General features: G+C 40.9%; 1 protein-coding gene and 1 pseudogene across 1 annotated transcript in view; both read right to left on the bottom strand.

The window, feature by feature from the left end:
* DDX4 (DEAD-box helicase 4) overlaps positions 1-14,328 on the bottom strand; it is a 75,621-nt gene extending 61,293 nt beyond the window's left edge. The window contains exon 1 of the mRNA XM_087443043.1: positions 14,257-14,328. Coding sequence (XP_087299169.1) covers positions 14,257-14,328 — 72 coding nt within the window. The remainder of the gene's footprint in view (positions 1-14,256) is intronic.
* LOC106800633 (MORF4 family-associated protein 1-like) lies at positions 3,621-4,031 on the bottom strand (annotated as a pseudogene).
* Positions 14,329-15,981: the final 1,653 nt, after the last annotated feature.

The following is a 15,981-nucleotide window of genomic DNA, read 5'->3' as shown; positions in this document are numbered from 1 at the left end:
CTGGTAACTGCTACAGTAAAAGTTCCCATTTATGATTACCATAGACATTAAAACAGACAAGAAGAGTGATCCTGTTTTCCCTACTTAGGGTGAATAGAGCCCCAAAAAAAGCTGGTTTTATAAGTGTTATAAAGCTGATAAAAGGTAATGAAATACTCTGGGCACTAAAGAACTGAAAAACTATTATTATTAGACAATCTTCAGGCTGTGTAATTTAATATCCCACATATATGGAACTTACAAATTCCAAGGCAAATTCTGAAACAAGACATCAAAAAATTTTTTTGACAGAATTAATTTCATCATAAAAAATGAACCTTAACCTCTTCCATTACCTTAAAAATAAATTAACTTCATATTCCCTTCACAATTGCACCACTTCTCTGCCCCTCTTAAAACAAAATGTCTTGTCTACAGTTGCTGCCTCTACTTTCTCATATCCCATTTTTCCTTCAAGCCACTCCAGTCTAGCCTCCCTCCTCACCTCTGCACTCAACATGCTTTTAATAAGGAAAATATGTAATAAAATTACTACTTTTACATCTCATCCTACCAGAGCTCTCAGCAGCATTTGAAACAACAGACTATTCCCTTCCTCTTTACAACATTCTTCTCTTGGCATAAGGAACACACACTCCCCTGGTTTTCCTCTTGCCCCACCAGCCACTCCCTCTTCAATCTCCTTTGCCTGCTCCTCCTCTACCAGACCTCTCAAGTTGGAGCGCTCCAGAGCTTATGGCAGAGCCCTCTAAGTGTGTTTTACTCTATCCGACTTCACCCAATCTCACAGCTTTAAATTTCATTAATATACAGATAATCTCAAATTTATATCTATAGCTCTCACCCCTCTCCTAAGCAACAAATTCATATAAGCCACCAACTGTCATCCTTACTTACGTGTTTCCATAGGCATCTCAAATTGAACACAGCAAATACAGAATTCTTGATATTTTTTTCCTCCCAAACTTGTTCATCTTCCATATATTCCCCATCTCAGTAAATGGCACCATCACCCATCTAGCTGCTTAAACTAAAAACGTAGCCATCACCCTTGATTCCTCTCTTTCACTATCCATATCCAGTCCTGTCAACTCTATGTACACAACTACCTCCAGCATCCTCTCCCTCTCCTTTTCCCTTTTTCTCGGATTTCATTTTCTACCACTCTTGTCTTATCTCATTATGCTTTAGCCAAACTAGCTGTAGTAAGTTAAATAATGGCCACCCGAAGATATCAAGTCCTCGTCCCTGAAACTTGTAAATGTTATTTTATTTCGAAAGAGTTCTTGCAGATACAATTAAGGATTTTGAAACGAGGAGATTACTCTGGATTTTCTGGGTGGGCCATAAATGTCATCACAAGTGTCCTTATAAGAGAGACACAAAGGGAGGTGACACAAAAGGAGTTAACACCAACACACAGAGGAGGCCATTTGAAGACAGAGCAGAGAGACATATAGGCACAAGCCAAGGAATGCCTATAGCCACTAGAAACTAGAAGAGGCACAGATTCTCTCCTAAAGCCTACAGGAGGACAGCCCTGCCTGACACCTTGATTTCTAACTTCTGGCCTCCAGAACTGTGAGAGATTGCGTTAAACCACCCAGTTTGTGGTAATTTGTTACAGCAGTGATAGAAAGCTAATATATTGTACTTCTTCCTGTTCCCTTGATACCCCAAGTTTGTTCCCTCCTCAGGACCTTTTGCACAAGATGTCTTGTTGGGACTCCTTCAGGTCTCAGGCTCATGAGTCATTGTCTCAGGGAAACTTTTCCTCTCCACCTGATCTAAATCCACCCCACCCTAGTCACATACACACACATTTTCCTGAGTTTTTTTTCATAGCACTTTTCACTATTTATAATTATTTCGTTCTCAAATATGCTTATTCTGTCTCCTCCAGTTAAATAACATCCATGATAGTAAGTTTATCTTATCTACCATGTTCACCACTGTCTTCAGCACCTACTAGGAATCCATAAAAATTTGCTGGATCAATCACAGGTCTTGTCATTAGCTTACTTTTAGAATACTTAGCTGTAAACCATTTATAATCTCTTAAACCATCCAAATGAACCACTTTGGAAATTTCAAAATGTTTTACACATAAGGGTTCTCATACACAGCTATAAATAATCCATTTGCATGTTGATGAACACTTTTATTTTCACCTTATACATGCTCTTATTATTTTCAATTCTGAAATATACCTTTTTTTAAGTCTTTTGTCTTTTCAAGCAAATGAATACTTCTATTAACATGGTAAGTTTGTTTTTGTTTTTGTTTTTTTTTAACACGGTAGGGTTTTGACCTCAAATACTTGTCAAGTTTGCTACTCAAATGATCTTCCAGCTGAGCAACTTAGGAACCTTGAGGATGACTCTTCCCTGGCCAGTTTAGGGTCCAATGCAGATAGTTCCATGTTTTCCTTCTCCTTAATGACTTTCGCAAGTATCTTTCATTTTGTGCCCAGAATCCCCTGAAATGCATCAGCATATTACATCAACTTGTACAGAATACCAAGATCTCATCTCCTACTCTAAGGTTCCATGTCAAATAAAGCTGAGTCAGGTTGTCCAAATAAACTGACCAGAGAGGTTACATTAGATAGTGTGCCACATAAAATTTAAATTTTGAACAAAATATCTCTCTCCTCCTTTGGTCTCACACAGAAATTAAAGTCCCAAAATACAGACAATACCATCCTCTAGCCCTTCTGATCCATCAGTCTTAGCCAGATCAGCCCCATTCAGAAACCCAGGGGAAGTGTGGTCCCTTCTTCAGTTTCTTCAGCAATTGCTGCATGGAGCTGTCTTCTAGAATACAGCTCCTTCAGCACCTCCAGGGCTGGAGAACTCCAACTCTTGAGTCTCAATGTATTACACTCAGACCCAAAGTTCCAGGGAACTATCAAGTCACACAAGAAAGAGCGAAGCGCCTCAAAATTTTGAAATAACAACCAAAGCCCAGGAACAAATGGGCCTGCTGCAAGAGCTTACAGCCTACACCCTAACTTCTGTATGTGAGAGCATTTTCCAAATAAAATTTATTTCCCCAAACAAAAATATTTAACAATCAAAACTCATTTTGAGGGGCCTGGCCCCATGGCGTAGTGGTTAAGTGCGCGCACTCCGCTACTAGCGGCCCCGGTTTGGATCCCAGGCGTGCACCAATGCACTGCTTGTCCGGCCATGCTGAGGCAGTGTCCCACATACGGCAACTAGAAGGATGTGCAACTATGACACACAACTATCTACCAGGGCTTTGGGGAGAAAAAGGGGAAAAAAACAACAAAAAACTCACATTGAGGTCATCAACCGCAAACTATAGCAAAAACCTAGTCTAAGTGAGGACCGAGTACAGTGGTACATTGCTTAACAATGGGGATATGTTCTGAGCATTGCGTCGGTAGGCAATTTCATCGTTGTGCAAACATTACAGAGTGTACTTACACAAACCTAGATGGTATCACCTACTAAACACCTAGGCTACATGTTATTAATTTTATGGGACCACCATTGTATATGCAGTTCGTCGCTAACCAAAACATCGTCATGCAGCGCATGACTGTATAGACAGAGGAAAAGAAAAGGCTCTCTGGTTTCAGCTTCTCCAGGGGATCAGCCAATCTCCTTCGGTTGACTAGAACCCCCTGGCTGTAAACTGCTGATCCTCCTCCAAGAGGATTCACTTTTCTCTATCCACCAGACTAGCTCAACCAACATCTCTACCATCTTTGCAATATCTGTAGCCTTCTCACACCTTTTTGTCACTCTCCCCTCGACTCCATCATTTAGATTTTGAAGATGAGTGAGAGCACTTTCTTGGGTTTTTATTTGGATAAGCATATTGTCCATCTCCCACAACTTGCTCATATTCAGCATATATGATCTTCCATGCTCTCGAGTAAGACACAATATCCTCCCACATCTCACTGATGACTAGAAGCAGAAATTGCTCAAAATCTTCCTCAGGCTCCAGCACTTCAACTTCCTCAAGTCTGCCACATCAACGATGTCCAAGGGCCACATTTTTTTCCTGCTCCTTCACAACAGAGCTATGGATGTGAACAGAGAAGCTGCAAACTTTATTTTCTTATCTAAACCATTATTACAAACTTTGCTACTACTCCTAAATAAAACTGTAATCGTGAATGGGCTAATTATCTCAAGCTGTTGCCACTTTAATCACAAGAGTATTTGCCTTCTGAAACATGCTACAAAAAAGGCAAACAGAGGCGGAGTCAAGATGGCGGCGTAGGCAGACTCTGAACTCACCTCCTCCCGTGGACACAGCCAATTTACAACTACTCGTGGAAAAATTACCCCTGAGACAGAACTGAAAACTGGATAAGAGGAACTCCTGCAACAACGGACAATCCTAACTGGGGTAGAAGAGGCAGAGACTCCCTTCCGGAGAGGAAAAACGCCGACTTCACAAGCCGCCAGCTTCACGGCCGCCGGGAGCAGCTCACAGGTACACACCCTCCCTGGAGGCGTGCGGTCCTAAGCCGGGGAGCGCCCCCGCTGTGGGCATTTGGTGGACCCAGCACAATCGACACCAGTGGCATTATATCTGACTTTGCCTGCTACTAAAGCATTGGGGAGCACCCCCAGAAAACCCGGTTCACAAAGAAACTAAAACTGGCTCTTAAAGGGCCCGCACACAAACTCACCCGTTCCAGAAAGCATCCTAAAATCACCAGAAAGAAAGGTGCACAGTGCTTCGGTGACAAGAGACTCACCTAATAGGCCCTGAGTGCATCTCGGTGAGGTGTGAGACCTCTCCAGGGACTGGGACATTGGTGGCGGCCATTGTTGTGGCCTGGTGTGAGCGTGCTGACACAGACGCCATTGGAGTTTTCCCTGAGACCTGCTAGCCCAGGGTCTGCTCCACCCGCTAGAGCACCGATTTAATCCAGCTCAGCCAGGGCAGGCAGCCCACCCTAGAGACTGGCCCCACCCCACAACAAGTCCTCAGGCAACGTGTGGGCCTGCATAGATTGGTGACTGGATTCTCTGCAGCCTGGCAACTGAGCTGACTTGAGCGGGGCAGGGTGTGCACAAGGAGCGGGTGGAGTGTGTGGGGTGGTGGCGGAGTGTGTGGGGCTCCCACCGTGGAGAGACTGGGTCCGCTTGGGGAGGTCGGGGCACTCACACCGGGCAGGACTGTGTTGACTGTGTGTGTGGACCTGTGGGCAACAGGGCTTGTCAGCTGCAGAAGACTTGTGCTTGTGAAAGACCCACATAGGGGGTTTGCCCCACCTTCCAAAGCCTGAAACAATTGGGTGCTCCTGTGCCTGAGGGCAGCCCGACCCAGCTGCAATCCTCAGAGAGCTGACAAGAGACCTAATAGGCTAGAGGTTTACAGCAATTCTAAGGCCCTGAGCCTAACAACCTGCCACACTGGGGGCCTACTCACTTAAAAGAAATACTGCAACACAAATGTGGTAGTAGAACTTACAGCCAACTGTGCTGGGGCTCCCCACACCTGATAAAGAGACTGAAGGTCCCACAACAACTACAAGCAGCTGAGCATTACAACAGCTGGCCAGGAGCATAACTCAGCCTCCCTGGGCGCCTATAGGGAGAGCTAACAGGCCACAATAGAAGGACACACGTAGCCCACATAGGGGCCACCCCTGGAACATTGAGAACTGAGGGAAGCACACTGGAAGCCTCCTAAGGCATCACTTACATAAGGTGACCTATCCAAGAGCAGGAGACGTAGCTGACCTACCTAATACGTAGACACAAGCACAGGGAAAGAGGCAAAATGAGGAGGCAAAAGAATACATTCCAAGTAAGGGAACAGGACAAAACCCCAGAAAAGGAACTAAGTGAAACAGAAATGAGCAACCTACCCAACAGAGAGTTCAAACTAAGAGTGTTAAGGATGCTCACTGATCTGGGGAGAAGAATAGAAGAACTCAGTGAGAATGTCAACAAAGAAATGGAAGATATAAAAAAGAACCAATCAGAAATGAAGAATACAATACTGGAAATGAAAAACTCATTAGAGGGACTCAAAAGCAGAGTAGAGGATACAGAAGAACGGATCAGTGAGCTGGAAGAAAGACTAGAAGAAATTACCCAAGGTGAACAGGTAAAAGAGAAAAGAATTAAAAAGAGTGAGGACAGTCTAAAGGACATCTGGGACAACATCAAGCGCACTAACATCCGTGTTATAGGTGTCCCGGAAGGAGAAGAGCGAGACAAGGGGGCGGAGAATCTATTTCAAGAAATAATAGATGAAAACTTCCCTAACCTAAGGAAGGAAACAGACATCCAGGTACAGGAGGCACAGAGAGCCCCAAACAAGATAAACCCAAAGAGGCCCACACCAAGACACATCATAATCAAAATGTCCAGAATTAAAGATAAAGAGAGAATCCTAAAAGCCACAAGAGAATGTCAAGTTACATACAAAGGAAACCCCATAAGGCTATCAGCTGACTTCTCAGCAGAAACCTTACAGGCTAGAAGAGAATGGCACGATATATTTAAAGTGCTAAAAGGAAAAAACTTACAGCCAAGAATACTCTACCCAGCAAGGTTATCGTTCAAAATGGAAGGAGAGATCAAAATTTTCCCAGATAAGCAAAAATTAAAGGAGTTTGTCACCAAGAAACCAGTGTTACAAGAAATGTTAAAGGGACTGATTTAAGGGGAAAAGAGAAGACCACAAATAGGAAAAATTATCTATTTCCACGATTAGAACGTAATGGATACAAATGCACAAAAAAGATGTTAGATATGATATCAAAAACATAAAAGGAGGGAGGAGGGTAGTTAAAGAGTACAGCTTTCAGACAGAGATCAAACTAAAGTGACCATCAATTTTGTATAGAAGAAGTAAGGAACAGAGAAGGACTACTAAAACACTGAGGAAAAAAAAAAAAAGTTAAAAAATGGCAGTAAGTACATACTTATCAATAGCTACTTTAAACGTCAATGGACTAAATGCCCCAATTAAAAGGCATAGGGTGGCTGACTGGATAAAAAAACAAGACCCATATATATGCTGCATACAAGAGACACACTTCAGACCTAAAGACACTCACAAACTGAGAGTGAAGGGATGGAAAAAGATACTCCACGCAAATGGCAATGAAAAGAAAGCTGGGGTAGCAGTACTCATATCAGACAAAATAGACTTTAAAACAAAAACTGTAAAAAGAGACAAAGAAGGGCATTACATAATGATCAAGGGAACAATCCAACAAGAGGATAGAACACTTGTAAATATCTACGCACCCAATGTAGGTGCACCTAAATATATAAAGCAATTATTAACAGACATAAAAACAGAAATAGACAGTAACACAATAATAGTACGGGACTTTAACACTCCACTTACACCAACGGATAGATCATCCAAACAGAAGATCAATAAGGAAACATTGGCCTTAAACGACACCTTAGAACAGATGGACCTAGTAGATATATACAGAGCATTCCATCCAAAAACCGAAGAATACACGTTCTTTTCAAATGCACATGGAACATTCTCCAGGATTGATCACATATTAGGCCACAAAACAAGTCTCCATAAATTTAAGAAGATTGAAATAATACCAAGCATCTTTTCTGACCACAACAGTATGAAACTAGAAATCAACTACAGGAAGAAAATCAGAAAAGCCACAAATACATGGAGATTAAACACAATGCTACTGAACAACGACTGGGTTAACGAAGAAATCAAAGAAGAAATCAAAAAATACCTGGAGACAAATGAAAATGAAAATACGACATGCCAGAATTTATGGGATACAGCAAAAGCGGTTCTAAGAGGGAAGTTCATAGCGATACAGGCCTATCTCAACAAACAAGAAAAATCTCAAATAAACAATCTAACAATGCACCTAAAGGAACTGGAAAAAGAAGAACAAACAAAGCCCAAAATCAGTAGAAGAAGGGAAATAATAAAAATCAGAGCAGAAATAAATGAAATAGAGACCAAAAAAACAATAGAAAAATTAATAAAACCAAGAGCTGGTTCTTTGAAAAGATCAACAAAATAGACAAACCTTTAGCTAGACTCACCAAGAAAAAAGAGAGAAGGCACAAATAAGTAAAATCAGAAATGAAAGAGGAGAGGTTACAACAGACACCTCAGAAATACAAAAGATTATAAGAGAATACTATGAAAAACTATATGCCAACCAATTCGACAATCTGGAAGAAATGGATAAATTCTTAGAATCATACAACCTTCCAAAACTGGATCAAGAAGAAGTAGAGAATTTGAATAGACCAATCACCAGTAAGGAGATCGAAACAGTAATCAAAAACCTCCCCAAAAATAAAAGTCCAGGACCAGACGGCTTCCCTGGTGAATTCTACCAAACATTCAAAGAAGACTTAATACCTATCCTTCTCAAACTCTTCCAAAAAATTGAGGAGGGGGGGAAGCTCCTAACTCATTCTACGAAGCTGACATTACCCTGATACCAAAACCAGACAAGGACAACACAAAAGAGAAAATTACAGGCCAATATCACTGATGAACATCGATGCAAAAATCCTCAAAAAATACTAGCAAATCGCATACAACAATACGTTAAAAGATTATACACCATGATCAAGTGGGATTTATTCCAGGTATGCAGGGATGGTTTAACATTCGCAAATCAATCAACGTAATACACCACATTAATAAAATGAAGAACAAAAATCACATGATCATCTCAATAGATGCAGAGAAAGCATTTGACAAGATCCAGCATCCATTTATGATAAAAACTCTGAATAAAATGGGTATAGAAGGAAAGTACCTCAACATAAAAAAGACCATATATGAGAAACCCACAGCTAATATCATCCTCAATGGTGAAAAACTGAAAGCTATCCCTCTAAGAACAGGAACCAGACAAGGATGCCCACTGTCACCACTCCTATTTAACATAGTATTGGAAGTCCTAGCCAGAGCAATCAGGCAAGAGAAAGAAATAAAAGGGATCCAAATTGGAAAGGAAGAAGTGAAACTGTCACTATTTGCAGATGACATGATTTTATATATAGAAAACCCTAAAGAATCCACCAGAAAACTTTTAGAAGTAATAAAAGAATATGGTAAAGTTGCAGGATACAAAATCAACATACAAAAATCAGTTGCATTTCTGTACACTAACAACGAAGTAGCAGAAAGAGAAATTAAGAATACCATCCCATTTACAATTGCAACAAAAAGAATAAAATACCTAGGAATAAACTTAACCAAAGAGGTGAAAGATCTGTACACGAAAACTATAAAACATTTCTGAAAGAAATTGAAGAAGACACAAAGAAATGGAAAGATATTCCGTGCTCTTGGATTGGAAGAATTAACATAGTTAAGATGTCCATACTTCCTAAAGCCATCTATAGATTCAATGCAATCCCTATCAAAGTTCCAACAACAGTTTTCACAGAAATAGAACAAAGAATCCTAAAATTCATATGGAACAACAAAAGACCCCGAATAGCTAAAGGAATCCTGAGAAAAAAGAACAAAGCTGGAGGTATCACACTCCCTGATTTCAAAATATACTACAAAGCTATAGTAACCAAAACAGCATGGTACTGGCACAAAAACAGACACACAGATCAATGGAATAGAATCGAAAGCCCAGAAATAAACCCACACATCTATGGACAGCTAATCTTTGACAAAGGAGCCAAGAACATACAATGGGGAAAAGAAAGTCTCTTCAACAAATGGTGTTGGGAAAACTGGATAGCCATATGCAAAAAAATGAAAGTAGATCCTTACCTTACACCATACACAAAAATTAACTCCAAATGGATTAAAGACTTGAATGTAAGACCTGAAACTGTGAAAGTTCTAGAAGAAAACATAGGCAGTACGCTCTTCGACATCGGTCTTAGCAACATCTTTTCAAACACCACATCTGACCGGGCAAGAGAAACAATAGGAAAAATAAACAACTGGGACTACATCAAACTAAAAAGCTTCTGCACAGCAAAGGAAACCATCAACAAAACGAAAAGACAACCTAACAATTGGGAGAAGATATTTGCAAACCATACATCTGATAAGGGCTTAATCTCCAAAATATATAAAGAACTCATGCATCTCAACAACAAAAACTACCAACCCAATTAAAAATGGGCAAAAGACCTGAACAGACATTTCTCCAAAGAAGATATACAGATGGCCAACAGACACATGAAAAGATGTTCAAAATCACTATCAGGGAAATGCAAATCAAAACTACAATGAGATATCACCTGACGCCCGTCAGAATGGCTATAATTAACAAGACAGGAAACAACATGTGTTGGAGAGGATGTGGAGAGAAGGGAACTCTCATACACTGCTGGTGGGAGTGCAAACTGGTGCAGCCACTATGGAAAACAGTATGGAGATTCCTCAAAAAAAATCAACGATAGAACTACCATATGATCCAGCTATTCCACTGCTGGATATTTATCCAAAGAACTTGAAAACACCAATTTGCAAAGGTACATGCACCCCTGTGTTCATTGCAGCCTTATTCACAATAGCCAAGACTTGGAAGCAACCTAAGTGCCCATCAAGGGACGAATGGATAAAGAAGCTGTGGTATATATACACAATGGAATACTACTCAGCCATAAGAAACGATGAAATCCAGCCATTTGTGACAACATGGATGGACATTGAGGGTATAATGCAAAGTGAAATAAGTCAGAGGGAGAAGATCAAATACCGTATGATTTCCTTCATTAAGTAGTAGATAATAACAACAATAAACAAACACATAGGGACAGAGATTGGATTGGTGGTTACCAGAGGGGAAGGGGGGAGGGAGGAGGGTGAAAAGGATAATTCGGTACATGTGTGTGGTGATGGGTTGTAATTAGTATTTTGGTGGTGAACATGATGTAGTCCATGCAGAAATAGAAGTACAATGATGTACACCTGAAATTTTTACAATGTTATAAACCAATGTTACTGCAATAAACAAATAAATGCAATGCATGATCCTTGATTGGATCCTACGTGGGGGGGGGGGGAAGGCAAACAGATCAGACAGAAGTGATCACTACCGATTTACTCCCATGGTCATCTAACAAGAAGCATTACAGCTAGTAGACTAATCCCATATCCTGTTATGTTCCCCATACTCATTCATTCCAACACTCATCCCAACAAGTTTGCATGCAATGTACAAATGCCTAACCACTGAGATTTCTGGACTACATAATCGCTAGATTATCAAATTTTTCCTAACCTCATATCTTTTATTGTTCTAAACCCCAGGTGGTACACTCATTTCAAAATCTAGAATTGGGAAGTTCTAACAGCTACCAGAACAGTAGCCTAGTAGTTCAAAATTATGTAAGTATGTGTCAACATTAAATGTCCAAATAAAGATCCCGAGAAGAATTCGTAAAAAAAGTTGATCACAGATATTGTTTACAATGATACCAATCCAAGAGGTCTCAGAGCCATTACAAATTTACCAAAGGGAAGCCTAGCTGTCTCCTGAAATGGAAATTAAATTACAACAACCAATCAAAATGGTGCCTCTAAAAGAAAAACTGAAAAAAAGATCTCAGATTTCTCCTACATAAAAACGTCATGTATTCAATCCTTAGTTTCTGCACTTTTTATTCAACCAAGACAGGAAAACAAAGTTGATGATTGCACCATGTTCCTTAAAGTCAACTATGCCAAATAACTAACTGCACAACCAGCATCAGGTGTTAAGTTTGCAGACAAATGCAAAAAATTTACTACAAATTGGCCCCACACAAATATGTATTAAGAGTCATAAAGTATGGGGCCGGCCCAGTGGTGTAGCAGTTAAGTTCTCGAATTACACTTCGGTGGCCCGGGGTTCACCAGTTCAAATCCTGGGCACAGACATATTCATGGCTCATTAAGCCATGCTGAGGCTGTGTCCCATATAGAAGAGCTACAACTCTACAACCAGATACTGGGGCTTTGGGGAGAATAAAGAAAAAGACGAAGATTGGCAACAGATGTTAGCACAGGGGCAATCTTCCTCAAAAAAAAAAAAAGAATCATAAGGTATAATTAACATAAATTAATATTCAATTTAGTATTCCACTATCAAGAAACAAGGTATGTTACTGAATAGCACAAAGATTCCAAAAAGGTAAATCTGAAAGACTGACAGCCATCCTCAATTTCAGACACCCTATGGGACAAATATGCACAACACGCTACAGTGCAGTATACTGTTTGAAGAACACTTCATGAAGACAAAATCTCATACCAAGAAAAAATTTAAATTAGACTATTAAAGTCCAAGTAGAAGAAAGTCTCTATCTGTGAATTAAACTTCGTATTACAACAAATCTATGGAGAACCACGGGAAAAAAGAACTATAAAATATCCTGTGACCAAGTAATTCCAGTTTTGAAAAAAACACTCCCAAATTAAAACAAAGAATAAGCTGCAGATATTCACAATATAGTGAAAAGCTAACATCTTAAATTCCCTCCAACAGAAAATCAGTTATATTATGATAGATCTATTCCACGAAATATTATATAACCATAAGAAATTATTCTTTGGAAGTTAGTAATATGGAATAGTCAGTGCTGAAGAGTGAAAAAGCTGGAATCAAAAATTACTGTTAAGTACTATCATCACAATCTACATAAAAATATGTTTTGGAAAAAGAAGGAAATTTACTAAAAATTTAACAGAGTGCTTGTGCTAGTGAGCAAGATTGTTAGGTGATTTTTCCCCTCTTTTCCCGATGTTGTTATAATCTTTTTAAGATGGGAAGAGGACAATAAAAAGATAACATACGGGCCGGCCCCGTGGCTTGGCTTAGCGGTTAAGTGCGCGCGCTCCGAAACTGGCGGCCTGGGTTCAGATCCCGGGCTTGCTCCGACGCACCGCTTCTCCGGCCGTGCTGAGGCCGCATCCCACATACAGCAACTAGAAGGATGTGCAACTATGACATACAACTATCTACTGGGGTTTTGGGGGAAAAAAAGGAGGATTGGCAATAGATGTTAGCTCAGAGCCGGTCTTCCTCAGCAAAAAGAGGAGGATCAGCATGGATGTTAGCTCAGCACTGATCTTCCTCACAAAAAAAAAAAAAAAAAGATAACACACAAGGGGCCAGCCCGGTGATGCAGCAGTTAAGTTCGTGTGCTCCGCTTTGGCAGCCCGGGTTGGAGGGTTCGGATCCCGGACCTAGGCACTGCTTAACAAGCCATGCTGTGGTGGCGTCCCATATAAAGTAGAGGAAGATGGTGGCGGCGTCCTATATAAAACAAAGGAAGATGGGCATGGATGTTAGCCCAGGGCCGATCTTCCTCAGAAAAAAAGAAAGGAGGATTGGCAACAGATGTTAGCCCAGGGCTGATCTTCCTCACAAAAAAAAAAAAAGAAAGAAAAGATAACATACAAAAGATGTTATTTCTAAAATAAGTCCCAAAACAAGAAACATGATAAATTCAGATTAATATCTTGGGTATTTTAACATAAGCTTTTCATATAGATCAAATCCAATTAAGACAAAGGATTACGTATTTTATATTTTTGTATGAAATAAGAACTTCCACTAAGACAGCACTTGAATCAGAAAGTGTTTGTCAGAATTGACTAACAAATATTAACTGAAAATTCTAAAAAAAAAAAATCAATTTTGGAGACACTTTCAAGTAGATAACACTTATACATAAACAATCCCTTAAAACATATTATCTTCTAGAGTCTGTTGAAAATTTTTCAAGTCAAAACTGAAACCCAAAAACCTACTCGAGGACCCCTTCTTCTGAATTATAATGTAACTCAAAATGCCATTGAGGAAAAAAAAAATCTGATGATTCATACATTTGAAGATCAAACTGATAATTCATCTGAATCACCCTAAAGTATTTCTCTTGAGAGCCCTCTTGGTATAAAACCAATTTTCAGAATTTAAAATGTCACCCAGAACCAAATTATATTATTCCATTTTCTATACAAGTGTCTCTCAGAGACATTCAACCACAGCTGTACAAGCTTGCTTTCACTCACAGTAAGTCCTAAGTCACTGAGATTTCAATTAAGTTGTTAATATTATATTAGTTTTTAATTATCAAATTACTTCAGACTATTTTACTCTATTTGAGGTTTAGCATGCCTCTTTCTCATTTCCCATAACATAGTTAATAACAATCACATGGGGATAAGCACAGTATACTCAGACTGCGTAATTTAAAACTTTCCCACCAAAGTGATTTTCAACTTTGATAAAATCTGTAGCATTTAGTAACTTCAAACTTTTAATTTTACTACCTTCTCAAATACAGGAACGTAGGAAGACATATGAGGTTTGATTATTTCTGCTTCCCAATCTTCATCTCCCATGGTGGCTTCCAGTTCTATTTTTATAAAAATACAAACATACACATTTGGCCTTAATTAGATCAAAATCGTATCTCAAAAGCATAACCTATCATTTCACATATACCCCTTGAACCTACTCAACTAGGTGCTGATCTTCCGCAAGTTTTTGCAAAAGGGGGAATGAACTTTTGTTTCTTACCTAGAGGCAGCATTGATAGCCATCCTTTTCATCTTTAAAAATTAGTTGAACCACTTACCTAATCACTACAGCAATCACTATGTCCCCACTGATGCTTAAGCTTTTCCCCAAAATCTGTTCACAGAATTGATCTTCTCCTTCCAAGGGTCCCCAAACGGCTTATTAACTAAACGGCTTTATTACTAAAGAGATGGGAAATTCTTCCGATACTACTCAAGGTTTCTCCCTTCAAAGGTAGACGTTCGGTTTGGGGTTTTTGATAGTTTCTTGGGAGAGGGGAGTACCAGGGCCCAAGGCCTTGAAGTTTGGCGCGGAAGGGAAAGACGGGTTAGGCGGCCCAGATCCCTCCAACAAACAACTAGTTTCGCCAAGGAGCGCGCGTACCCAAATGGTACCACAACCATCCTTGTTCAGAGAAAAAGCCAGGGAGAGGACGGAGAGGACGGTCAAAAGGCTCCTTCACCTCCTCCGCAGGCCTCGAGCCCAGACTTTGGGCGCCCACGAGGCTTTAGGATCTCAGGCAACAAACGGAAAGGCCCCAAAGACGGCTTCAAACCGCCACCCGCCCCATCCGTTCTTCGTTCGGCCTAGGGCACGACTACTGAGAAGCCCAGAGGTTCGGGTGGAGGCGGATGCCACAAACAAACCAGGTAACCCACTCACCCCTCAGCTGCTTGCTCTCTGGGTCTTCGTAGGCGGCCGACGCTGCTTAAACGGCTGCACGTGCAGGACGCCGACTGCGTCAGATGCGCAGCTCCAACAACAAATAGCACCAGTCGGACGAGCGCCACCAGCCAATCAGCGCTCAGGTGGCCGGCATCGTCCCGCCCCCATCTCCAGTCCTCGTTCCCTACTTGCTTGCATTCAAGGCCGCCGTGGGAGGTCACTGGCCATTTCACGGAATGGCCCGTTGGGCCTGTGAATACGAGGCTGGCTGTGGGCCACTGTCTCTAGATTTTTGGGTGGGGTCCTCAATCTGGAGAGGCTGTAAATTTTCTCTATGCAAGCGCTGCAAGCCAAAAATATTTACCTCCCTTCTAAAGGAAAAAATAAAAGGGAAGAGGTGTAATGCCGTCTCTCCTACCTCTTTAGCTTTCTCTCCCCTTTTACCTACTGCAGTCTCTGGCGGTTGGCCTCTCTGGTTCTTTATTTCTGAGGCGCTTAGTTTCACATCCGGGGATTCCCACGTGCCTCAGCATGCGGCTGAGGCCGTTGGAGGTAGTGCACTTTTCCTCCCAATGATGGCTGGGTTAAGGCTCTGTCCAGCAGGCACCCCCAGAAGCTGTAAAGAAAGCCTGTTGTATCGAGTTAGGGGTCCAACTCGTTGGAAAGAAGACGTCCTCTGATCCGGAAGGAAGCGGAAAACTGTGCTGGCTTAGGTTGTTCGTCAAGAATTTGTGGTCAACCTGTTTATATCCTTAGGAGTACTGACCAAACCTAAGAGTGACCGAGGGTCATTTCGGTACTTACGCGCT

This window comes from Ceratotherium simum, chromosome 18 (genome assembly GCF_057802395.1).
Source record: "Ceratotherium simum simum isolate JZ-2026a chromosome 18, ASM5780239v1, whole genome shotgun sequence".
Classification (NCBI taxonomy): domain Eukaryota; kingdom Metazoa; phylum Chordata; class Mammalia; order Perissodactyla; family Rhinocerotidae; genus Ceratotherium; species Ceratotherium simum.
The sequence above is the reverse complement of the archived record's forward strand: the minus strand, read 5'-3'. Positions and strand labels throughout refer to the sequence as shown.